This window comes from Doryrhamphus excisus, chromosome 2 (assembly GCF_030265055.1).
Source record: "Doryrhamphus excisus isolate RoL2022-K1 chromosome 2, RoL_Dexc_1.0, whole genome shotgun sequence".
Lineage (NCBI taxonomy): Eukaryota > Metazoa > Chordata > Actinopteri > Syngnathiformes > Syngnathidae > Doryrhamphus > Doryrhamphus excisus.
The window spans coordinates 8,852,926-8,879,838 of record NC_080467.1 but is presented as its reverse complement, the minus strand read 5'-3'; the positions used below and the strand labels follow the sequence as shown (position 1 = coordinate 8,879,838).

The following is a 26,913-nucleotide window of genomic DNA, read 5'->3' as shown; positions in this document are numbered from 1 at the left end:
ATGCGTGAGGATGAAAAGCGAGGAAGGCTGCGTGTGTGTGCGTTACTTTTTGATTTGTGTGTATCTGCAGCAGCGACGCTATTACTTTTCCCTGATTGATTTCCTCCTGTTGTCCCTCTTCCTATCTGTAATTACAGCTTGTAAAATGATGCCGAATTAAGCTATTTTTTTTTCTGGTGTAGTCATTTTTCTTTGCATTTTCCATGCAATTGACCTGTGCTCCATTAAAGGGCCAGCTACACGCTATTCATCACAGGAGCAGCTGCAGGCGCTGCTATCTTCAAAGAATCTGCGTGAAAAGTCCTGTCCACAAAGTATACCTCACACGTGTCATCCAGTGACATTTTGAGGAGGCGAACTCAAAAGCCTGCCCGTCCTTATTAGCATTTTTTGCTCAAAATGCCATTTAGTGGCAAGACACACAAACAAGAGGGCCGACAGAAGGCGGGACTCCGCCTGTGAGAAAGCAGAGCCGTCGGCTGACTGTTTGCCTGATTTGATGCGACGTCTGTGTGCATGTGCGAGTCTGCACTGCGTCACGTTTGGATCCATAAGACCACGTGGCCTCCGACTGGCACGTATAACTTTTTTTTAATGCTTAATGTACATGCAGGTCAGATCTTGAATGTAGGAATAGGCGGCTGCCATTTGCATTCCCGGGGGGGGTCAAATAAATCATTGAACAAAAGGAAAATACATGTTAAAATGGGAGTTAGTAGGCATTTTTTAGGGTCCTATGAAATCCGCTTTATTTTTTTATTTTATTGCCAGTAGCCACGTTTACATGAGGAGGTTTTCTCTTTCCGAATGACCTTTCCGAAAACAATGGTATACATGGAAAGGAATATTCCAATCTCTTGTCTACATGCGCCGCTACAATCCAACAGAATAGTCAATGGGGCAGTAAAACGTAAACATCAACATCACGTGATACCGACTTCCCCGAGTTTTTCTTTCACTTGTTGGAATAACTCCATATTGTCAGTGTTTCCTTCATCCAGAAATGAGCATGCACTGAAAGAACGCACCCGGGATAAATTTAAACAGGAAAAGATCAAATTCAATCTTGCTAATATTTTATAATTAAACTCGGCACATGTTTTATATAGATATATATTTTATTTTTTAATAAAACTGGACTTGGGACTAAAGTATAAAAGCTGCTTGCCAACCGCCAATAAACAACAGAAGAAGAAAAACACCACAAAGAAGAACGCAGTCTGACTACTTTCCGTTTGAGCGGGTACAAGATACCTCAATCGGATTGGGGAAAGGAATATACCACCTTAGTGAATCCGATTATATATTCATTCGGATTGGCACTTTTCTTCCGGAATGAGGTGTATACAAAGGTTACATTCTTTCCGTTTGAGCGAATAAACCGAATGCAATTGGAATATTTGGGTCCATGTATACGTGGTTTCTTGTGTCAGCGAATAACATGAATATTAGCCAAACTTTTTATCGCTACAAAATCCTCAACAATCAATCATATTGTGCTTGTGGTTAAAGAACAAGTAGTTTCAGATGCAATCGTTTAATGAATTTTCCATTCAAATGAAGACTGAATCAACCAAGTGGTGCGCTCCATTTTCCACAAGACATCAAAATTTGTGTAGCGAGACTATTCGTACGGCAGGTGTGTGTTAGCTCAACGTCAGCACCGCTGATGAGCCAAAAGTCAAGGCTGCTGCAGCAGCTTGTGCATTTTTAATGTCCCCTGTCGAAGAAAGAACTTTGTGATGGGTAGCCGGGGCATCGTGCTGCACAGCAAACAAAAGCTCTGATTTGTTGAGGACACGCTTGAGGACCAGTGGAGATGTTTGGTCATGGGTCAGGTGAGGGTGGTCGGGTGGGGAGGCACGTGTTAGTTGTCCAATGAAAGGGAAGGCCAAGCTTGTGAACAGCGATTTATATATATATATATATATTTATTTATTTATATATGTATATAATTTATTTGCACTACATGATTGCATTATTTGATATATATTTATTACCTAGCCTAATGGCAAAGTGGTTCTTCGAGATTTTTGTAGGATATTTTTGCGAATAGAAAAAAATTTAGGGGGGTCCGATATTGGCTTTTTTGCTGCAAATCGATATGTCAATATTGTCTAATGTTCAATTCCTGATACTGACATGTGTAACATGTAACAAAATCAATAATTTGAAAAATAATGATTAAAAGGGGCGGCACGGTGGTCGAGTGGTTAGCGCGCAGACCTCACAGCTAGGAGACCAGGGTTCAATTCCACCCTCGGCCATCTCTGTGTGGAGTTTGCATGTTCTCCCCGTGCATGCGTGGGTTTTCTCCGGGTACTCCTCCCACATTCCAAAAACATGCTCGGTTAATTGGCGACCTCAAATTGTCCATAGGTATGAATGTGAGTGTGAATGGTTGTTTGTCTATATGTGCCCTGTGATTGGCTGGCCACCAGTCCAGGGTGTACCCTGCCTCTCGCCCAAAGACAGCCGGGATAGGCTCCAGCACCCCCGCGACCCTCGTGAGGAAAAAGCGGTAGAAAATGAATGAATGAATAATTAAAAGAAAAAATAAATAAAAATAATTTAAAAAATGTCAATTTTTTTAAAATTGTTGCACTCTCCTCCAGAGCTTGTTAAAAGGCTCAGGTCTGCCCGACTCCCTGGAAAAAACGTCTTTGCTCTTGCACCATATAAAGGTGATTCTCCCGAAAGAGGTACCGGCGAGGGTGCCATCACCTGGAGGCGTGACGTACAGGCGACAGCCATTTCAAGCTGCAACCCCTACTGCTAATGCATTGAATAAACAGGAAAACTGAAAAGCTGCTGCACCTTTGCTTGAGGCCACAAACTAATTACACAAAGAAAATGTGGCTGTTCACAATTTATCTTGTCAGCGGGATGAAAAGATGCAAATGCGGTGGTTGTCAACAAGAGAAAGAAAGCCGCGGCAGTCATCCGCTCTTACTTGCTCAGCCAACTGGCGTAATAGTGTAAGAACATGCCCGTGGAGCTTGATGAAAAATGCACGAGCGAAGAGGAGGACGTAGCATTAAGTCGCTGTTGTAGAGCCAAGTGCTCAGAAGCACTGGACAGGAAAACTTGCTTCCATGCATGTCGCAGTGTTGAATTAAATGTCTTGTACTGCATATTCGAACCCTTCAGCTCCAGAGGAGCTGCACACAAAAGGGAGAACATTTGACAAAGCTGCTGTGTTGCCTGTGCTATTATTTCATCGCATTGACTTGAAATTTCCCACTCAACACGTTTTACAAAACACCGACTGTAACTTGATGGTATTTAAGCATCTTACCACGGAATTTGGTACACAACCTTTGGGGACTGACAAGCACATGGGTGTGAAATTTGAGAAGGATTGGGTGGAAAACATGCCTGCCATCACGCAAATCGTTGTTACTTCCACCAGGAAGTACGCTGTCAATTCTAGCGTGTGAGTCTATATTATTTATGTCTGTTATATTGGTTAATGCAAGTGTAAAGGTGACTATAGGGGTGTTATTTCATGTCGAGAGGGCTGTAATAATGTTAAAAAAAACGTACTTAAATGGTCACAAAGAGGTTTTCTATGCTTTGACTACAACAATATTCCATTTGTTAATATGGGATCTTAGTTATTGCAGTCAGGTCTGAAAGCATTTCTTAAGCCCCCCTAAATAATTTGATATTTTTATTGTTTTTTTTAATTTGATATTATTTTATTTTTTATATTTTTTTTATTGATTTTTTTTTACAAAAAAAATCTGACAAATTTCATAATAGGGCAAAAGCAGGCTAATAAGCAAGCTAATAAGCAGGCTAATACTAGCCTACTACTACTACTGCTAGTAGTAGAATTAATAATCAGAAGAATAATTATGCTGATAGTAATAATAATAGGATAATTATAATATAATAATGATTTTTTACATTTTTTATTGATTTTTTTAACAAAAAATCTAGTATATAATAGGGCATAAGCAGGCTAATACTAGCCTACTACTACTAGTAGTACTACTAGTTCCAATCAGAATAAGAATAATTATGATAGTAATAATAATAGGCTAATTAATAATATAATAATGATTTTTTTTTGTTTTTTATCGATTTTTTTTTTTTACAAAAAAAATCTCTGACAAACTTCATATAATAGGGCAAAAGCAGGCTAATAAGCAAGCCAATAAGCAGACTAATACTAGCCTACTACTAGTACTAGTAGTAATAATCAGAAGAAGAATAATGATGATAGTAATAATAATAGGCTAATTAATAATATAATAATGATTATTATATCATTGATCACTGTCCACTGGACAGAATGGTTGCTGAGCTTGAGCAGCGGTTTGGCACTGTAGATTGTGTGTACTTGTGTACATTTAATGGTGGCCTAAAACAATTGAGTATCTCTACTAAATCTGTCCAAAAGTGGGAAAGTTATATCCCGGTTCTTGTTCCTTATTTGGTTTTTGGAATTTTTGGAATGTCTACTGCATTCATTCATATCTTGTGCCCCCCACTGTCCTCGGAACCTAGTGACGCCCCTGGCTGCTGCTAGTCAGAAGAGTAATCTGCTTATTACGCCGATTATTCGATTCCAAATATAAACTTTTGCCGGCCTATTGTTGTGTGTCAGGAGTAAAGGCGTGTTAATCAATCATTTCCCTTCCTGTTGTTTATTATTTAAGGCATACAAACTGCAGAGTAGACATCAGTACGCTGACATCTAATTCATAAGTAAGACATACATAAGTAAGTCAGCCAGTTCATCCTGTACACAATGATCGCACATATAACGTCTCTCCGTGGGCTCCTCCTGTCCAGTTTTGTCTTGCAGACAGAAATGAGGCCTTTCCTGCATCCTTGTGTTTTAACACACGCCTCTGTGACGATGATGTGCCCAGAGTGGCGTTCTCGCTCGCCAAGCTGAGGGGTGGGGAACTCACTCTTGGCCCGAGGGGCGGAAAATCCCAGACGCTTGGCGCCTGAGAGAGCCAATTTTTTTTTTCCCCTTTCTCTCCTGTAGATTCTCCTTTTGCCAAATGCTCGCCCAGCGCTTCCTTCCATTGTTGTTTACTCACCTGAACCACCACAAGAGAGTTGATCATCTGTTTAAGTGGACTGTACGGTAGAACCTCAGGCTTCAACTTTCACAGCAAAGACAGCAAATATGAAGGTCCCCTATCATGAAGAATTGACATTTTAATAATAAACCCAGTACCCCCACAATCACACCGATGGACCATTAAGGTCTCCAGTTGCCTCAGCAGTCATGTTGTTGGACTTTGGGAGGAAAGCCATGCAGAAGCACTTTTTTTTTATTTTTTACAGCCATTCTGTCCCTCGGTTCAGGTTACTTCATGTTCAATTGCAAAAGACAAGTGTGCAGAGTTAGGAGCGGGAGACGGACGGACAAACAGAGAAACGTTGACAGCGAGAGGACACTGGAAGTCTTACGCAATAGCAGAAACATTTTCTGGAAAGAGAATTCATCTATTGTTTTTTTTTTGTTTTTTTTTTTTTTAAAGGATGCAATTCGTACCATCCTGAGCTATCTCTCTCTCGCCTGGGGGGCGTGGATGTATTTCGGCAGCCCCTCAGCAGTCACACTAAATCAACATCTGCTCCGTCATCCAGCAGCTGCTGCTTTATTTTTGGCAGTCAGGCAACCGGAGTATATATTTTTAATTTTAACCATCCACACATCCTGAGTTTTGTATAAAGTTGACTCAATGAGAGCCCCCCCCACCCCGCCGACCCCCACCCTGGGCCGCATCGTGTACACTCTACAGATGGATGACAGCTATAGTCTTGAGAGGGGGGCTAAAGTGATAAGTGTGGAGATTAGGCTAATCTGGGTTATTTTGGATCGCTGGTGTGTTGGTGGTGTGTCAGAGCCTATAGGGAGGGGTCTTCAGGTGGTGGGCTTTCTCCTGATTTTTTGCAATGCAAGCAGAACACCCTCCCCCCCTCAACGAAAAACCCTCACCACCCGCACGCTGGACTCGGTTATTTTATTATCAGATTCCGACGAGTATTACCGCTTAGTTAGATAATGACTTTTACTTGCGAATGACCAATTAGCTATTAGCTGTTAGCGTTTTTACTTACCGAGAGTTAATGTTGCGCTTGATGTGTGCAAGCAGCCTCTATCAATCTGCCAAGATGGCTCCTATGATCGCTGTTTACATCAATCAAATGCTATTCATTTTGTAATTTGTGATCATAATGATCTGCATGAGCTGTTGTCGCATTATGGACGTGATTAGATGACAAGATCAAGGATTTGTCAATCTCCATGCAGTCTTTTTCTATGCCGCTTATCCTTCTAGAGTGGCGGGGGGTATGCTGGAGCCTATCACAGCTGACTCGGGGTGAGAAGCAGGGTACATTCATAGTAGTGGCTGTTTATATTGTTCCTTCAGGAAGACAAAAAATGCAAAAAAATCAACAGTAGCATGGGATTAGATGACACGATCGGACAAAACATAATTTCCATGTGGCACATCCGCGTAAGAGCCGAGTAAAGTGCAAAGTATGACATGCTGGACTTCAGTGGAATTATAAACTGGGCTCATTCAGCATGAATGAAACATATCATAGTAGAAGTATTAATGAAAGACACCTTTAGGACTGCAACTAATGGTTATTTTCTTTGTCGATTAATCTGAAGTTTGTTGTTACGATTAATCAAGTAATCCGCTACAGTAAAGTAACATTTTGGTGTTTATTTCAGTCATTTCTCAGCATATATCCTGAAATTTCTCCGATTATTCACAGATGCTGTTCAGTGGAAAAGTGGAATTTGTTTGTCTTTTCCGTACGGGTGATTAGAATCACACAGAGGACCCCGCAGGCTCTTTTTTTTTTTTTTTAAAGGGTGCGTCCTGCCTGTAAACCCTGACGGGAAGGGTTCATCTTACTGATGTTAACATGAGCACAGCGGGTCATCCTGTGCAATCCAGTCAAATCCCTCCTGCTCTCACATGGGCACTAATCTCCCCTGACTGCCTTCTTAGCACAAACACAACTTAGGCTAAAACGCTCACCATCTTGCCCCCTTTTCTCTCTCTGATGACATATTTGCAAAAACAGCATTTCCTTTTCTGGATGGAGTTTCTCAAGTTCTTTTGCAGAGTCACGAGTTAGTAGTTCTTCCCAAGAAAACATTAGAGTGTATTTAGTGAGTTATTAAAGACTCACCGGAGAAGCTCCATCCATTTCTGTATACAGTTCATGGACATAAACATTGCCATGCAAAAGATGCTGATGGCTGTAGGCGACCTCCTGATGTTTTATATAAAATCCACACAAAGGTGGTAATTAACACCCCATCCTCTTTGTGGTTCTGATAAATAGGACTAGTTACCCGGATTGATTGGTATGATTAATCACGTCTTGAAGCAATTGAGGCAAAATGGAGTCCACTTTTTGCCGCAACCGCTGTTGGTTCAGTCTCAAGTCATTTGTTGTCCAAAGAAGACAACATTAAGTTGAGCTACAGCAGCTCTGCCAACGTCATTCCCATTCCAAATAACAGTGAAATACCGTTTTTTCCGGACTATAAGTCACACTTATTTTCATAGGTTGGCTGTTCCTGCGACTTATACTCCAGAGCGACTTATAAATGAAAAAACTGTTTATGTTACATAAACACTGGACACCTTTTCTGTTCATGTTTATTTTTTGTGTAGCTAATAACCGTTGTTATACTGCCCTTGCAGTGCGTTTCTTTATGCAAAGCTTGGAAGCTAGCTTAACAGTCGAAAGTGTTCCAATAAACGAACAAGGTTTGTCTTTTCTTGGCCTTTACTGGGGTAATTCTTCTAAGACTGTAAAACTGTACAGAAACAAACACAGTGTAGTGCTAGGTTACCGGTGCATAATTCACCCCGGAACGATCGATAGGGGAGTGGTTGCCACCCGAAGGGTTGTGCGCTTCCTGTTGTGGTTGCAAGGTGTGCGGTTATGTCTCACGTAGCGAAGAGTGTGAGTTAATGTTTGTGAGAAGAATAACGTTTTCTCCTAAGTTCGACACCCCGCCTCAGAATGGCGCTTCAACAGCACCAAATACCATATATATAATATATAATACCATATACATTATATACAGCAATATGATACAAAAAATAATCAACAATAAGAGTAAAGCTAGCATAAAAGCTACGATCTACAAGTTAGCCACAACTAGCATCACACTTTGTAAACTTATACAACGATATGAAGTCATACAATTACGTTTCTAATGACAAACAATTTAAATGACGTTATATGTCACTCACAGACATATAGACTGCAGGGCAGAAGCGTAATGGATCGTATTCCGTAACGACAAGTTTGTGGCGAGGGATCGAGGTGAACAGCAGACAACAAAAATGCAGTGGATTATTACGTACACTAGGTGTCGCCAAACCAACAGCCAAACAATACAACTTATTAAGGGCAGCACAATTGTGTTAGCATATCTTACACAAGTAGTTTGTAAAATAAATTACCCGCAAAAAATGTGACTTATACTTCAGTGCGACTAATGTATGTTTTTTTCTACCTAATTATGCATTTTTTGCATTGTGCGACTTATACTCCGGAGCGACTTATAGTCCAGAAAATAAGGTAATATCAATGAATGCATTGTTGCATAGTTCCCATTTAGCAACAATCTGACTAAATTCTCAGCCTTAAAGCTCCCCTCCAGTGCCTTATCTCCTTTCCCGCATCCACCCTCTCTGTCGTCAAACCTGAGGAAGCTAATTCACTTCCTGGAATGATGTTGTCAAACTGTCAGACGTGCATAACAATTGCAGAGAAAATGGGTCATGTGGGAAAACAGTTGTTCTCGGGCCCGTTGGCAGCTTTTGGAGACAATATGTCCACACAAATCGCCGCTCAGCCGTCTTCTCTCTCTTTGCTTTTGTCGGTCTCAGGTGACAGCCCGTGTGGGCCGAATTTGCTGACGTCAAGCGAACAAACATGCCGCTACGAATCGATAGAATGGCTTCACCTGCTGCCCCTCCAGTGCATACATTAGCTGCCTACAATAACGACCTCCATATTGTGTTTCCTTGCCTGTGGAGGACTTGGCACCCCACGAGTGTCCGCATGTGGCGTCACACAGCACGCTAATGTCTTGCACTGGTCGCCATTGCGGTATCTCCACACAATGTCTGAATGTCAACTCGAGGATGGGATGGGGTCGTCCGCGTGGGCTTCCTGCACCCTCCGGAGGACGCCGCCTCACGCCCATGCAGCTCTGCAGATTAAGGCAGAACAGAAGTGTTGAGGTTATCACGCTCACACGACCAAAATAGATGCAGAGCTGGGTGAGGCAGCGGGCAAGGGAGCGGGGCTGGCGCCGTATAGCGCAATGTGCTTAGTGCAGGAACACGAGGAAACTGCTGACGGACACACAAGCGGATGCAACAAAGGGGAAAATAGTGTATAGTAGCAGAGTGACATAACGTGCAAAATGTGGGATTTCTAACAGGATTCATTTCAATCAAATCATTTCCAAAATTGATATCCGTTTACATAAAATTGTCTGTAATTATCATGCCTGAAAGATGAGCGCTCAGCAGGTTTTAAGCACCGACTACAAAAAATAGTAGTAGTTATTCTAACATGGTGGGTCAGTTTTGCAAATATCGCATGTCTGTGAATGCACCACGTGTTATGCTGCCACAGGTTATCATGCCATGTTTGTGGCGACTTTGTCAAGACTTAATGTGCCACCCATCCGACACACAGCTGCAGATATCTGCTGGAGAAGAACGTTGTTTTGCAAACAGTCCCTTTTTTAAATAGAAGATATCAGATAAGTGTGAATTGCAGAATATTCTGAAAGGGGATATTTTTCATGCGCTAATGTTAATAATATGAGTCAATATCCCCGCAGAAATGCAGTTTGAACTTTGCCCTGGAGAGCTTTGAATCTGTGTCATACATCAAGTAGCACTGCTTTGCATGCTGAATTTTTGGTTTTCAGCAAACAGGAAGTGGTCTTGGTCCTGTGTCCGACAGTCAATTCCAAAGTCTACTGTATATTGGTTTCCAGTGTATATTACACATACCTGTACAGTCATTGCATTCTCAATAGAGGTTTCCTTCTGTTTCTATTGTAATGGAAACATAGGAACACAATGCAAAATGCATTAAGTGTCCATATATGCTATGAATAATGTGATTTTTGTATTCATTCATTCAGTCATTTTCTACGCTTATCCTCATGAGGGTCGCTGGGGGTGCTGGAGCCTATCCCAGCTGTCTTCGGGTGAAAGGCAAGGTACACCCTGGACTGGTGGCCAGCCAATCACAGGGCACATATAGACAAATAACCATTCACACTCACAGTCATAACTATGGATAATTTTAACCTAGCATGTTTTTGGAGTAAACGTACGCATGCACGGGGAGAACATGCAAACTCCACGAGGGTGGGATTGAACTCGGGTCTCCTAGCTGTGAGCCCTGCGCGCTAACCACTCGAACACCGTCCAGCCCATGAGAAAATATTTAAAAATATCTTACAACATACTGCAATCTACTAAGAATTTCTATTACACGTTTTCTTGTTACACTTGCCTTAGTTAGAGTCTGTTTTGGATTGAGTCTGACCTTCTGCAACAGATAAATGATGCTAACCAAGGCACCAATGATTTTCACAAGTTCTGCCGAGTTACTGAGGGTACTTTTGCAACCAACCAAGGAGACTTGTTTGTTTTGGACTTAAGGCCACACAGAGATGGCCGAGGGTGGAATTGAACTCGGGTCTCCTAGCTTGGGTGCTAACCGTTCGACCACCGTGCAGCCCATGAGAAAATATAAAAATTGTGATTTTTTTTTTATTTTAAAAGACAAGTCGTCACTGTCATTTTTCCTTTAGTAAGCAAGGAAGATTTACACTCTGACACTAAGCGGGAGAAATTGCAGCTTTCTTCCTGGAAACAGTTTTGTCATCCTTCAATGTAATAGCCAGTGGTGGATTTAATCCCTTCAAATTAGTCCCTCACTAATCCTCACTAACCTCAAACAGAGGTCACTCATGTCCAATTTGAAGATGCATAAACAACGCTCAGCAATTGGATGTTTAGAGCCCTGAATCTCTCTTAGCATGTTCTTTTCACCTTGTGGTAGGCCCAGGTATCGTACTGGATCATGCATTGTTGATCTCCACTTGCTGCCGGATCAGTTGTGTCGTTGAGCATCTTGAGTTGCGGATGGCGTCTGTGCACATGAAAGGTTTACATTTGAATATGTAAGCGTCTACGATGCACTTTTAGACTGGCGAGTGCCTCTCCGGGTGGATGGCTGAGTGGACCACAGCGTTGTGTGACCCTCTGCCGCTATCACATCACATCTTGGCTGTTTGTCTCCGCTGTATTAGAGGATTATGCTGACCTATGCCCTTGCCCCTGGTCAAATTGGAACTGGGCGCACTAAGCCTATATTTTGCTGATGCCGGTCCAAGGTATCGGCGGTGCTTTTGGCTCCCTGTCAGCATCACCTAGTCGCTACCCCTGTGCAGTCCACGTTAAATTCAGTTAATGTTGAGCTTTAGTGTTTTTGGTCCTGTGCCATCCTCTCCTGTGCCCTTGTAATACAAACAGTGGCTTGCTGATTGCAGGGTTTTAAACCCTATTTCAACCCTCGTTTAGCCAAAACACAGACTGGACATTCACAGAGGAGCACAGAACAGACTGACACTTTGCAATTGTTTTATATTTTTAATTGTGGGGAAATTGTGTATCCGGAGAGGTTGTCAGGAATTATTATTGTGTTCCCTTGAAGGACGATTGTCATAAATTCCTTTAGTATGATGCGTTCATTGACCTAAACTACAAAGAGCATGGGACGCTAATTGGCAGCATGTGACAATCGGCGCAAGGCTGTTATTTTCTGGAAATTAATTCAATATTTAGCTTTAATAATGTTTTGGAATTCATGAGAAAGTGAAAAGTAAAACATGGCTCTCGCTTGACACTTGATCATTTATTAACAAGTATATGCCACAACACCACGGCGGTCGAGTGGTTAGCACACAGACCTCACAGCTAGGAGGACCAGGGTTCAATTCCACCCTCGGCCATCTCTGTGTGGAGTTTGCATGTTCTCCCCATGCATGCGTGGGTTTTCTCCGGGTACTCCGGTTTCCTCCCACATTCCAAAAACATGCTAAGTTAATTGGCGACTCCAAATTGTCCATAGGTATGAATGTGAGTGTGAATGGTTGTTTGTCTATATGTGCCCTGTGATTGGGTGTACCCCGCCTCTCGCCCGAAGACAGCTGGGATAGGCTCCAAAAGCGGTAGAAAATGAAATGAAATGAAATGCCACAACACAGCAGCAGCAACACAACCAATGTAAGGATTTCATTGTAAACAACAGTGCAGGAAGTGTGAGTCTCACACTAATGGCTGACTAGATCAAGCAACATTTTATAGTGCATGCAGAGGAGGATAAAGCAGCGAGATACTTAAAATTCCAAGCTACCACCATCTTGTGGCGTTCATTAAAATACTACTATGACAGCTATTATTGGCGATGTTTTTCACCTGCTGTCATTTTGATGCCTTGGTGGGATCAGGAACTCGGCGACTTTAGGACACTCAACTGTTAATTGAACGCCTTCGCTCCCTTCGGCTGTGTGATCGGTACGCATTAACATCAATTAGCATTATTGGTCAGTTTCAAATTGTGAATGGAAGCATGAAAGGAAGGCCTATTGTACACGCTTTTGTCTGAAACTGGAAATAAGTGGGACATTTTTAGCTTTGTTTCGCACTTTTGCGGCGTCTGCATTTTACTGCAAATGAGCCCCCCGATCATAATGAATCTTGACCCAACCACCGATCCAAACCTTTTTGTTATGAAGATCTATCTTTTATTAATAGACTTTTCTCTCTTCCGCACTCTCGCTGAAATTCCAAGCTAAACAAATTCCACACTGCTAATGAGTTTCTACATCTTCCCTTCATGTCCTGGGGGAAGGATGACCCCAAGGTTGCAAAGCGGAACTATCCTTAGGAAATTGCTAAAACCTTCTCTGCAAGAGAAGCTTATTCTCACTTCCTTTCCCCAGTCCTGAACTTTGTCCTGGAGTTATATGTAGAGACGTCGATTTGACTAAGATTCTATTAAAAAAAATGATTTATTTATTTGGCTTCTGATGCATGAGTTTGCATTACAACAGGATAAACATTTTCATCTGTTTGCCAGTAATCCTCAATTCACCACATATGCAACCTTTTATTGACCTGTAAATCCTCCAAAATGGCGCACTGACTTTGCTCTCTATCCCCCTGAACTAAGTCAAAATAAATCCAAATCGTGATTGATGAAACCTTCCGATCAGGAGATTGTATAGTCGCCAAGAAATTAGGGGCGGCGCCGATTCCAGCGTAATTCTATTATCAGATATTTCCGATACCAACAGCGTAGGTTTTCCCATCCACGAGCTCCATGTGTGGCTTCTCAGCTTGGGTTTGACAGCCAATGTAGCTAAAAGAACATCAGCAAAAGTTGCTGTTTTGCAAGTCTTTAATCTAATCTGAAGTAAAAACAGTGCAAGTCCAGGTCTCAACTCAAGACAAGACAGGTCGAGTCAAGTCCAAAGTCATTTTTATGTTCATTTCAATTAGAAGGAAACTTTTTAGATTAGATTCAACTTTATTGTTATTGCTCATGTCACTGGTACAGGGCAACAAAATGCAGTTAGCATCCAACCAGAACTGCAATTTTATAAGTACCTTAGTAGTAAGTAAATGTAGAAAAAAAAATGGACAGATCTATGTAAAAAAAAAAAAAACTATAACTATGCTATGACTATAATACAGTGAGGATATGTACAGGGATATAAATGACTATAATATGGCTATTGTAGATTATACAGATTATAAACAGTATGGATATGACAATATACGTATAATAACAGTAATATGTACAGTATTGCAGTGACTAGTGACAAGAGTATGGTTATGCAGATTATATAAATTATAAACAGTATGATCTATGAATGCAACAAGATATTACAGTAATACAGTAAACCTCGGATATATGGGATTCAATTGTTCCCACTGGTTTTGTCCGATATCAGCGAAATCTGTTATATGCGTATACCGGAAAATGTCTGTTTTACGCAGATATCGGATTTATATCCGGTATATGCGTAAATCGGATTTTATCCGTTATAGAAAGGCACTTCCTTGACTATGTTTCCAATGTACCTGGACGCGCAGGCAACGCTGCAAACGCTGCAAATGACCTTGTATAGCGGCCTGTCACGATTTGGCGAATCGGAGCGCCACGATGCGGCCATCCGATATATGCGAGGGAAATTTAATGGAAATGCATTGGAACGGGACTGGAGATTTTGTCCGAAATAGGCGAAATCCGTTATAAAAAATCTGATATATGCAATGAATTTTTATTGGAAATGCATTACAGAAAAATCGGTTCTTTTTTATCTGTCCGTTGATGTCGTGTCGTGAGCAAATTTCATATATATCAGAGTCCGATATATCCGAGGTTTACTGTATGTACAATAGTGCAATATGTACAATAGTACAATGAAGTGATGGGGGGGGGGGCATAGATCAGCGGGGGGGTGTAAGTAGTGGAAGGGGTGGGCAATGGGGGGGCAGAGTTCAGCAAGGAGACAGCTGTTGGGGAAAAAGCTGTTCCTGAACCTGGTGGTTCTTGTCCGTAAACTCCTATAGCGCCTCCCTGAGGGTAGGAGGGCAAACAGTCTGTGCGCTGGGTGGTATGAAACTTGAAAAAAATAACTTGAATAAACAAAAAGGTGAATAAACAATTTTTACGCTAATAAAATGTCCACTTTGAAACCTGTTTATGTTGTTTAGGATTTTTTTAAATTATGCAAATGTGATTTTATTTCTGTTACAGACCATCAGGGATATTTACCTTTTATTTTCTTATCAGCCGTTGAGTGACAAATGTGGGGTGGGAAACGAAGCAAGAAAGGCGAGAGAGAGAGAAAGAGAGAGAGAGAGAGAGGCTTCTGCTAAATTAAGAATAAAGACGACGGCAGCAGAAGAAGAGATTCAGCGTGCGTTGAGACAGCCATTCTCCGGCATATGCTAGTGGCTAATTTTAGCCTTCCAGGGCAGCGCACTGTATCTCCCAACGGAGGAGTTGAACCATGGAGGGATCTGAGCATCAGCCCAGCCTCTTGTTCTCTCATCTTTTTAGTTGTGTGTGTGTGTGTGTGTGTGTGATCGCTGTCCTTTGTGCCGAAAGGTTACAGGATAGTCACAATGGACCATGGCGGAGGGATGGGGCCATTCAAAGGGCCTTTAAAAACACCTGGCCTGGCCGCATTTGCACCTCAGATTTTGCATACGTTTCCGGATCAGCTTCCGGGCCACATAGAATTAGAAAAGTAGCCTGTGTGTGCATGCTAATGTGCTATCTAAGCACATAAACATTGAAATAATAGAGTTAATTGCATTATTTTGAAAGTTATTCAACTGGTGCCAATCTGGCACATGGGTTACATTGTGTCGGGAAGTTTGCCGACGGAAACGTGCGCCTGTCTCATCTTAAAAAGTATTTGATTTAACAAAAAATCAGTGAATCTTAAAATTCGGAAACTTTTTTTAATGTTTTTGAAAACTTGACATGAGAAAAACACGCATCAAACTCAAGCTAGTTCACCCCATTTATACAAGAAATGCTCCCATTTGCATGGTAGATCCTTGGAAAACATAAAAAATATTAATATTAATAAAATTGCGCCCCCTCGACAGTTAAGCTTAATAGTCCGGCTCTGTATTAAATCTTCATAATTGCTTTATTTTATTCTGAAAATTCCACTTATCGTTTCATGTGAATTATCGTTCTACCGTTCCTGATGTGAACGTAAAATCCCGCAAGCTAACCCACGAAATAGGCCCCAATTAATCAGTCATTTCACTCCTGATTAATTAGAATAGGTGCTTAGAGAGGGGGATAGGAGAAACCATTAACTTAAAAATGGGCGGCAATTAGCCCAAAATATTTCATTCTGCGAATCGCCAAATGCGACGGGTTTATTACCCGAACTCACCAATCAGCGACTATCGCTACTCATTTTTAACTAAAAGAAATTAACTTGGAGGAATTATGGAATCACTAACCTGGAATGAAGTAATTGGGCAATTATGCTAATGACAGACTCGGGTATGTAAATATAACCACTTCACATTTCTATTCGTAAATGTTCCGCCTTGGAGATCCTGCGGCCATCGTATTGTTACGTTTAAACGTCATTTCTGACAGTTATTGTACTATTTCAAAATGTAGTCATCGGGATTAGCATCTGATGAGATGTGATTTATTGTGTTTTTTGAACAATAAATATACAGTATATATAAAACATAACAAAGCGAGGCTAACGTGAGGAGCTACGTCAACAAACTGTGACGTCATCCTGGTTAAAATCAATGTTCATTTATTCAACGTTTGTTTAATATTGTTTTTTATTTTCCGTAAAAAATCATATTTTTATGCTGATTTCAGGACGATATTATCGGTGGCCCGATATTATCGACCATCCTTTAAAGAAATTAACTTGGAGGAATTATGGAATCGCTAACCTGGAATGAAGTAATTATGCTAATGACAGACTCGGGTACGTAAATATAACCACCTCACATCGCTTTTTTTTTTATACCTTGGCGATCCTGCGGCCATCGTATTGTTACGTTCAAACGTAATTTGGGACTATTTCAAAATGTAGTCATCAGGATTATTATCTGACGAGATGTGATTTATTGTGTTTTTTGAACAATAAATATACAGTATATATAAAAAACATGAGGAGCTACGTCAACAAACTGTGGTGTCATCCTGGTCAAAATCAATGTTCATTTTTTCAGCGTTTATTTAATATCGTTTTTCATTTTCGGTAAAAACTAAAAAAAAGAATTATGCTGATTTCAGGACAATATTATCGGTGACCCAATATTATCGACCATCCTTGACAAAAACTTTTTTCCCCTATTTTTGTTTTTTTTTTTTTTATTAGAATTTAGCCTTGTCACTAATGCTCATTATAGCATTGCTAAAGAAACCCAGCCTATAGTGGGCTAGCTTTCTTCTGGACAGTACCGTAAGTGGTCCTCCATGTGTGTTTCTTCGAGCCAGTTTGTTTTGGAGTGCGGCCATGTTGAATTATGCACAGCTCGACATCTGCGAATGCAGCACAAACTCACCAACGGCGACCGAATTCTCAGGTGGCAAAACGGGTCCATTTTGTCTGCATCTGTGAATATTTTATTCTTCTGTATTTGTGATTCTTAAAATGTCAATGCATGATTTTGCCATCTAACCGACTCCTCGTTTTATCTCTCGACAGATTTTCCACATGACCTATGACCTGGCTAGTGCTGTGGTAAGAATATTTAACTTGATAGGCATGATGCTGCTTCTGTGTCACTGGGATGGATGTCTCCAGTATCTGGTGCCTCTCCTCCAAGACTTCCCCCCTGACTGCTGGGTGTCCTTAAACGGTATGGTTGTAAGTATAAGCTTTTTCTTGACTCTTTTCATTGTTCGTTTTGGGAGATGCTAGCTTCCGTTTATGTGTTGACGTTGAGAAAGAGGCAGATTTTAATGTTCCACTACATTTTCACGTTTGGTGCTTTACCCCGGCCTCACACCGAATACGTCCAAACGTTTTATAGATACTACAGATTGCGGATTACTATGGAACGATGACGTATGTATGGGAATATTGCAGTTTTTTATGGTGCTAGAACTTCTCCGGTCCTGTGCCACCACATGAGGTGTTCAGGTTCACTTGTCATTCTGTTTTCAGTTTTATTCGCAGACCCTCTATAACAGGGGTCTCAAACTCAATTTACTTGGGGGCCACTGGAGCTCGGGTCTGGGTGAGACTGGGCCGCATCAGGTTTTACAAAAAAAACCACATTGATTAAAAACAAAAAAAATAAAAAAAACTTCGCTTTGGTTCCAATTTTCTACGAGAAAAGCTCTGATAAAACATTCCACTGTTCTCAAATATCTTTATTTTTCTACACAAAATAAGATGAAAAATAAATAAACAAATCAAGAATAAAGAAAATCAATCAATCAGTAATAAATAAATAAATATAATAATAATAATAATAATAATAATAAAACGGCAAATAATAAAAACTTAAGGAACCACATATAGTTGGTGGGTAGACAAATTATTTTTTTCAGATTAAAATTAACAAAGCATTATTAGAGCCCTGTTGACATGACAAAACACGACTATAGTCACATTTATACTATTTTTTTTATTTACAACGTCTTGAGACACATGCTAACTCGCAAACTAGAGAGCTAGCGACCTAAACGGTAGCCTTCAAGTTATTTCCTTTAAACTTAAATAGCCAAAAACTTACCACTTCCACACAGATAGGGAGGATAACTATTAACAGTTATTTAACCTTTAACATGAACATTAATCAAACGTAATAATTTTTTTCTGGGTACATGATACCATACAGCATCCATATCAAACTTGCGCGGGCCGCACTAACATTAAACTTTCATATCAAGGCAGGGGCCTCAATTGTGGGCCGCGTGTTTGAGACCCCTGCTCTCTAACAATTTGGCGTACCCCACTTTGTACGTATATTGAATAGTAACAAGGTCAAATAACATGAACTCTCACCGCATATTAAAGCCCGTTAGTCAATATGTCTTCACAGGGTGATGCAACAACAGTTTAGTCACCATCAATGAGTATAATCTATACTCAAACCAACAAGCAACTCAGTGCGCTGCTAGTGTGTGTAGCGGAGCTGCTTACCATCGCGGGGCGGTAAGCTAATTAGGCAGGCACGCTAACGATTGGAGCTTACCGTAGAGATAAACACACATACATTAGAATGATTAGGATGATGATGTCACAGTTTATTTCTTCACGGGACGGTACTATAGAAATCAACTGGGGGCTGCACGAGTGCTGCTGGCACTCGCCGAGCTGCGGTTCATTGAGGAGAAACATGTGGTCCAACACGTTAGGGTGGTCCCGCCTCCTCAGCCGTTGAGCAACAGACCGCCATCATCCACTCAGAGTGACGTGATGGTGTGGAAGCACGCACAGTCGTCCTAGGTGATGCAGATTGTAAACGCTCGCCTCAGGACGTCTCCTGCCTCCTCATCACCCCCCCCCCCCCCCCCATCCCCGTGACAAACACTTGCGCGCTTCCACATGCAAACAGACGTCAGCTCTCCTCAGCATCACGTCTCTACTTTTTGTAGCAACCACGTGATGCCGATTCCGCCAATTCCACCGTGCATTATTCATGCACACAAATACTCATCTCTTTGCACCCAAGCGACTGTCACAGTTCACCCTGATTATGTACACAAAAGTGTGGAAACGCCACCATTTGCCACAGATTATTAAACAATGATGAACTCATCTGCAGTCATGCAAAAAAAAACCAAAAAACTAATGAACAGCCCAAATATGCCCTGCACCGCTCGTACTGAATACATCTCACATACAGTCTCATTGGGATCAATATGGAATCATCTAAAAAGCCTAATTAGCTTCACCCCCCCTGTGTGGCATCATTTGCATGAAGTCCTTTCGCCACCGCAGGAGGTTTTCAATGTGAACTAATAGTGAATAAGTCTCCATGAGAAGTTAAAACAAGAGGAGTTTCAAGCAGAAAGAGCCTGGTGACATGTTGAGACGGCAGCTGTGTGATAGCACACCTATATATAGCGCTCACAGGAAGCTGGGGGGGGTGATGCTTATATGAGGAATTTACATTTACCTCAGATGCAAGGATGGCAAAATTCCTGCCCGGGCGTGTTAGTGAAACTGAATTTTCACACCAAAAGATGTCGTCGAGATCGCTGCAATCAAAGACCCTCAGCAAAGGGTGAATAACGTCTACGGGGGCTATTCTGTGCTGCTTATATACGGTATGATAGTGTCTAATAAGGAGGAATCCACCGTACCGCTATCTGACATCAAAGTTTGTCTTCAGTGCATGTCTGCACTCCAGCGAGTCCGATTCCTCTTCTAATAGTGCGGCCCAGCAAGGCCTGGAGATACTAGCGAGTGGTACGGTAGTAGGACTGTTATCTGCTTGACTAATGGCCTTAGAGTAGCTTCTTAGTCCTAAGCGGCCGCATTTACTTAATCACCAGACAAGATAATGTTGCTGTGTCAGGTGAGAGGGCCACGGGGCTGTTGGGATGACTTTACAGTGAAAGGACTTTGGTCTACATCCTTCTGCTGCCAAGTCCAGGCTGCTAAGACGAGGAGTGCATCTGGGTAAATTTTCTTGTGTGGAAATAGTTTGACACGGTTGATAAAATGCCTTTGTCGACTTGACAAAAGTTAGTTTTTTCCAGTGTTTCCATTGTGAAACGTTCCATATTATAGCATTAGTCAACAATTTCCATTTTGGTGTGTGTAGCTTTAATGGTTGTGAGTTGTGTTACGGTGCACTTTATCCAACGTGCAGGCACATGCTTTGTGCCCGCAAGGCATGCTGGGTAGTCCAGCCCAAACACCGTGACATGTTGAGAATGTTGAGCATATGCGTTTATTTGTATAAGCCCACATGATGGAGTAGGTAGGTTACGTTGTGTATTGTTTGGTTGAGAATATTAAAAGTGAGATTTTTTTTATTTTATTAATAGTTTATTATTTTTATTTTTAATAGTTTATAATAATTTAAAAAGTTTTTAATAGTTTATTATTTTATTAATTATTTTTCTGTTTCTAAATAAAGTATATTTTATTTTATTTTATTAATAGTTTATTATTTTTATTTTTAATAGTTTATAATAATTTTAAAAGTTTTTAATAGTTTATTATTTTATTAATTATTTTTCTGTTTCTAAATAAAGGATATTTTATTTTATTTTATTTTATTAATAGTTTATTATTTTTATTTTTAATAATTTATAATAATTTTAAAAGTTTTTAATAGTTTATTTTATTATTTTTCTGTTTCTAAATAAAGGATATTTTATTTTATTTTATTAATAGTTTATATTTTTATTTTTAATAGTTTATAATAATTTTAAAAGTTTTTAATAGTTTATTATTTTATTAATTATTTTTCTGTTTCTAAATAAAGAATATTTTATTTTATTTTATTAATAGTTTATTATTTTTATTTTTAATAGTTTATAATAATTTTAAAAGTTTTTAATAGTTTATTATTTTATTAATTATTTTTCTGTTTCTAAATAAAGAATATTTTTTTTTAAATCACATGAGATGGCAGTGATGCGATGTAAATCACTCAAGTGTCCATCGCCAATCCACCAGCCCAACCAAATGGAACTGAGAACTGGAGCTTAGTCAAATGTTTTCTTTCCGATCCCTCCAAAAAGGAACAGGTCATACCAGAGTCTATGATACGAGGGCATCGGTTCTAGTTATCTGGTTCAGAACACATTTAGGTTGTTTCTTTCTGGGGGTGTTTTATTCATTCTGACTGATAATGATGCCAGGCAGTGACTCAGAAACGCTGGGATTATTTCCACCGGAGCTGTCAAAATGTCAGATGTGTCAACCAAAAACAGCGCCCTGATATGTGGGGGGGGGGGGGGTACCTGTGATGACAGGCAACGAGGGGCACTTCCTTGGTTCGAGTGAGTTTATGCTAATCAGACCATTGCGAGATTGGCGTGTGAGAGCACAGCAAAATAGAATAGAAACCACAAAGTCATTCCCACTGTAGAGCATCCATGGCTGCTAATATGAGGCGGTTAGCTTCCCTGTCTGGAACTCATGCCGGCCTGCAGACCCGTTCTCACAAGTTCAAAGTCCGCTTTGCCTTCTGTGCATGGTCAGGAAGAACAGCTTGTTTTTTTTTATTATTTGATTATGTAATTGGCAAATGAATATTGTGCATCACTTTCCGTTTTAGCCACGCATGGGACAGCTTGCCGGATTTTAGCGAGTTATACGATTGAGTAATTAGAAGAGTTAAAGCGCATGCTGTGTGTGCTAATGCCCAAACAGTCAAAGAGAACATGCCTACAGCAGCAATAAAACTATTATAAAACATATACATGCAAAGCTATCAATACTTGGTGATCAAAGATTCGGGATGAGATCCAGCCTTTCAACATGATCATGAAGTCCGCCAGTGCCAGTGCACGTCAACATTCTACTTTTAAACAAAGGCCGAGCTGCTGGAGGATGAATATTCACTATGCTGCTTATTTGGCGGCATGCGGCGTTTAATTAGAACAACTCGCAAAGCAGCTTGAATACATTTGCTGCGTTCACCTCATTTGTTAAAAGCCCCCGTATTCCAGGCGGAAGCCACATTTTTATTTTTTTTGTATGTGTGTGGAAGCAAACGTGTTAATTCGGTAGTGAGTCACTCTCCCCCGAATGACCGAGGGTTACGTGATAACGAGATGCGGCGCCACCCGAGAACTTTTCCTGATGATTTGTTTAACATAGCGCTGGAGAATATCAGTCGTTTGACAGATGAAACAAAATCAATATGGATGATTGGGCTCATCGTGCAGCTCCTGCGTGTCATCAAAGACAAATGAAAGGGATCCAACCCCAAAGAACCTCACTTAGTTCAGCACACTGCCGTGAAAATAATAACTACATTATCATTTGTTTTGGCATCACACAGAACCCACGTAAGGCATGAAGCCTTTTCAATCCACATCGCAGCATAAAAAGTGTAGCTCCCGCATTTCGGAAAAATGACAAAATGACTTCCTGCATAACAACAAAGTGATTTCAGCAGTCCACGCATTTATCACGGCGTTCCAATAACCTGCCATCGCTGCTGCACGCTGCTCCTCCTTTTCCTGTAATGCCAAGCTGCTTAAAATTGGAGCGTTACCATAATGGCGTATTTCCATTCATTCCTGCCTCCAGTAATTCCTCAAATAATGGCCTCTGTTGTACTGTAATTTAATCCCTCTTCAGTAAATAAACAGAGCACCTCTTTTTTTTCCGCCTTATGTTGTAAAAACTTTAATCCAAACAAAAAAATAATAATTTCAATAACTGGTAGATTGATCATATGTCGCTGATCTCAGCTTCATTGATTGCAATTATCTTAAAATAAGCATCATAACAACGGTTCTTTTGTTTGCTAACAACCTTTGAGTCCCTTTTCTCGTGCTGCATTTTTAAATGTCACTTCCAATTTGAGGGGCTGCACAGTAGTCGAGTGGTTAGACCTCACAGCTAGGAGACCCCCGTTCAATCCCACCCTTGGCCATCTATGTGTGGAGTTTGCATGTTCTCCCCTGTGCATGTGTGGATTTTCTCCAAAAACACATGCTAGGTTAATTGGCGACTCCAAATTGTCCATAGGTATGAATGTGAGTGTGAATGGTTGTTTGTCTATATGTGCCCTGTGATTGGCTGGTGACCAGTCCAGGGTGTACCCCGCCTCTCGCCTGAAGTCAGCTTGGATAGGATCCAGCACCCACCGCGACCCTTGTGAGGAAAAAGCGGTAGAAAATGAATTAATGACTTCCAATTTGAGGGGCTGCACGGTGGACGAGTGGTTAGACCTCACAGCTAGGAGACCCCAGTTCAATCCCACCCTCGGCCATCTATGTGTGGAGTTTGCATGTTCTCCCTGTGCATGTGTGGATTTTCTCCAAAAAAACATGCTAGGTTAATTGGCGACTCCAAATTATCCATAGGCATGAATGTGAGTGTGAATGGTTGTTTGTCTATATGAGCCCTGTGATTGGCTGGCCACCAGTCCAGGGTGTACCCCGCCTCTCGCTTGAAGTCAGCTTGATAGGATCCAGCCCCCCGCCGCGGCCCTCTTGAGGATAAGCGGTAGAAAATGAATGAATGAACTTCCAAATTGATATTAAATATATCATAAGTAGCTAAAAAAAAACAACTGGCTTGTTTCCCAGTTCCCAGTCGTCCTGGCCTACGTGACCCAAAGTGCAAACAACACAATTGTATGACAAAGCAATTACATTGTACCACATTTCCTCGGCTTAGAGCCTTGCAGACGCAGCTCTTCTATATTTCTGCACACTAACAACTCACCAAGTGCAGTGACTCACACTAGCTTATCTTGCAAAAAAAAAAAAGACTTTTTCCCTCCCCGTTCCTTGCTTTTCCATGCATGCAAATGGCTGAACACAAACATCGCAGCCATGCATGCTACGATGCTAACACGTGTGAAAAAGGACACCTCATGTCATCACACCGCAAATGTCATTTGTTCCGGCGACACGGTCAGCTGGCTTTGTCTTAGTCGGAGTCTCTGCTTTACGATGCGGAGAAAGACTAAAGTTGCTCCATCAGAAAGAAGTAATCAGCATGTAGATGAGAAGTGATGAGTCATCCCGGCCAGATGATTATTAGCGGTGCAAAAACATCCCAGCTGGATAGAAGAGCGTGGCATCTGGACGTTATTACCTGCGCCAAGGCAGCTGGATCCTTGCAAAGATCAATACCCAGGCTTCTGGTTGGGACGTGGTAGCATGTCATTGAAATAGACAAGGAATGAGATTTCTTTCATGAGTTATTCCCTTGCTGAATAAGAATATGCTACATCAACATTTTTTTTTTTAATCTCACGCTATGCGCAGTTGTTAAACTAGAAAGTGGTGAAATCTGCCTGTGATGGAAGGTACTGTACCATCGTGTAGGGTAACGGCGTCCACAGATGAATCCTCCATAGGTGCTTTCTCTTTGCTCCAGGGAAGGTTTCACTTTTGTAAAAACTTCCATGTTAATGAGGAGGATGGGTGCCGCTGTGACTTCTCCAAAGGCAAAGGATATACGCAGGGGTGGAAGAATAAAATAAGATAAAATGAATAAGTAGACTGGCGCCCAGACCTCACAGCTAGGAGACCAGGGTTCAATTCCACCCTCGGCCATCTCTGTGTGGAGTTTGCATGTTCTCCCCGTGGTACTCCGGTTTCCTCCCACATTCCAAAAACATGCTAGGTTAATTGGCGACTCCAAATTGTCCATAGGTATGAATGTGAGTGTGAATGGTTGTTTGTGCCCTGTGATTGGCTGGCAACCAGTCCGGGGTGTACCCCGCCTCTCGCCCAAAGACGGCTGGGATAGACTCCAGCACCCCCCGCGACCCTCGTGAGGAAAAAGCGGTAGAAAATGAATGAATGAATGAATAATGAATGAGTGTTTTTCTGTCAATAAACAACACCAACTTTGTTAAACTCGGTTTTTATTTACTAGATAAACAACCTTATTTGAGTACCTGCAAATTACCGTCATTTTCAGCACTGGTGTTTAATTTGCACCCACTAAATTTGATTAAGATGAATTAAGATGCACTGGACGATAATCTATAACCCAGGCTACAAGGTCCGACAGAGGCAGCTGATGAACCATGCCCAATGAAACGCAATTCTGGCACAAAATGCATGATGGGAAACTTGTATTGGTGCTTTTATTGTATATTTCCTATCTACCTTTGAGTGTTAAGTTGCTGTGTGATGATTTTTTTATTTCTATGTAAGATGAAACAGTGAGTCAGACAGATTTTCGGCGATTTCTAATGGGTTGACAAGCTTGTCGTGAGTTCACTGATAACTCGTGTTTGGCTCCTGCTGTTTCCTCACTAAATTAATTAAACCAGATGACTAAATTGCTATAGGTTTGACAAGGAATGAGCAAACTACATGAGGTGTAAATATAGTATCTCCCCAAGCAAGTCTTCTTGGTCAAGTTGGCAAAAAATAGAGGAATTTTGACGCAAATTTGAAGATAATGGTCAACTGCAGAGCAACTTAGAATTATGACGTTGTGGGCACTCGGGCTTGGATTATAATAAATGTAAATTATTGTTGATTGTATAGTTTTATAGTTAAAACACTAACATCCTGGAAACAGGGAAGCAGAAGTGAGCTCCATCGCCTGTCTGTCATGATCACATGGTGTCTTTGGAAAAACAATTCCATCCAATCCGGTTAAAGTACGTTTGAGTATATTACGTAAAAAAGCAGCATTGAAGAATGCTAATTACTGTTCACCTTCTTTGGCTCTTATCATTCCCCGTGGAGCACATTGCTCGTGTAGTCTCCCCTGGTGTTTGCGCAGCTTTAGTCTGATTAATCAAGAGTCAACAATGCCATAAAAAAAAAAAAAAAGGAGACGAGCGCTCCTGAGCACAGCCGGACACACACCCGGTTCATCGTGGCAGGCCGCGACCATCGTGTGGTTCAATTCTCGGAGGAGAAATGACTCCTGTGACTAAATCTTCAATATAAAGTGCGTACGCACTCGAGTTGATGTGACGCACGATGTGTTCAAGACCGCAGCAGCAGAAGCGCCGCCATGTCTCTCCCAATGAATCCAATTACAGAACACAATCCCATCTTTGCTTCCTTCACTAAAGGGAAAAGATGCTTCAGACTTGTGTAAATAATGCAACTTTTTTCAGCGCTGAACTGTTCTTCACCCCTCAGCAAATGGAAAAAGAATCAGAGCAGGTAGAAGAAAAAGAAGTGAACGCTGAAGGAAAAGTTCAGACAGTGAGCGAGGGCATTAGGCTATGATGCGTACGGAGACCGCCTTGGCACAATGCTGCGGAGAAGTTCAGTGATCCATCAAAGAGAAGCCTCTCTGTCCTCTCTGCCTCGCAGTAACTTCCTCTCCACCCGTTCTCTATCTCTCCATCCAATGCAGAATGTTTCCTGGGGCAAGCGGTACTCGTACGCCCTCTTCAAAGCCATGAGCCACATGCTGTGCATCGGCTATGGCGCCCGGGCGCCAGTGAGCATGTCTGACCTGTGGATCACCATGCTGAGCATGATCGTGGGCGCTACGTGCTACGCCATGTTTGTGGGCCACGCCACCGCCCTGATCCAGTCCCTGGACTCTTCACGCCGACAGTACCAAGAGAAGGTAGGGATGGGATGCTGGTGTCCATAGAAGATGATGATAATAATCTGTCAAACCACAATATGTATGGGAATACCAATAAC

General features: G+C 41.3%; 1 protein-coding gene across 2 annotated transcripts in view; it reads left to right on the top strand.

The window, feature by feature from the left end:
- Nucleotides 1-26,913, top strand: part of LOC131105625 (potassium/sodium hyperpolarization-activated cyclic nucleotide-gated channel 1) — an 89,879-nt gene that overhangs the window by 36,240 nt on the left and 26,726 nt on the right. For both annotated transcript variants that reach the window (XM_058053979.1, XM_058053970.1), the window contains exons 3-4: nt 17,330-17,491; nt 26,615-26,833. In XM_058053979.1, coding sequence (XP_057909962.1) covers nt 17,330-17,491; nt 26,615-26,833 — 381 coding nt within the window. The remainder of the gene's footprint in view (nt 1-17,329; nt 17,492-26,614; nt 26,834-26,913) is intronic.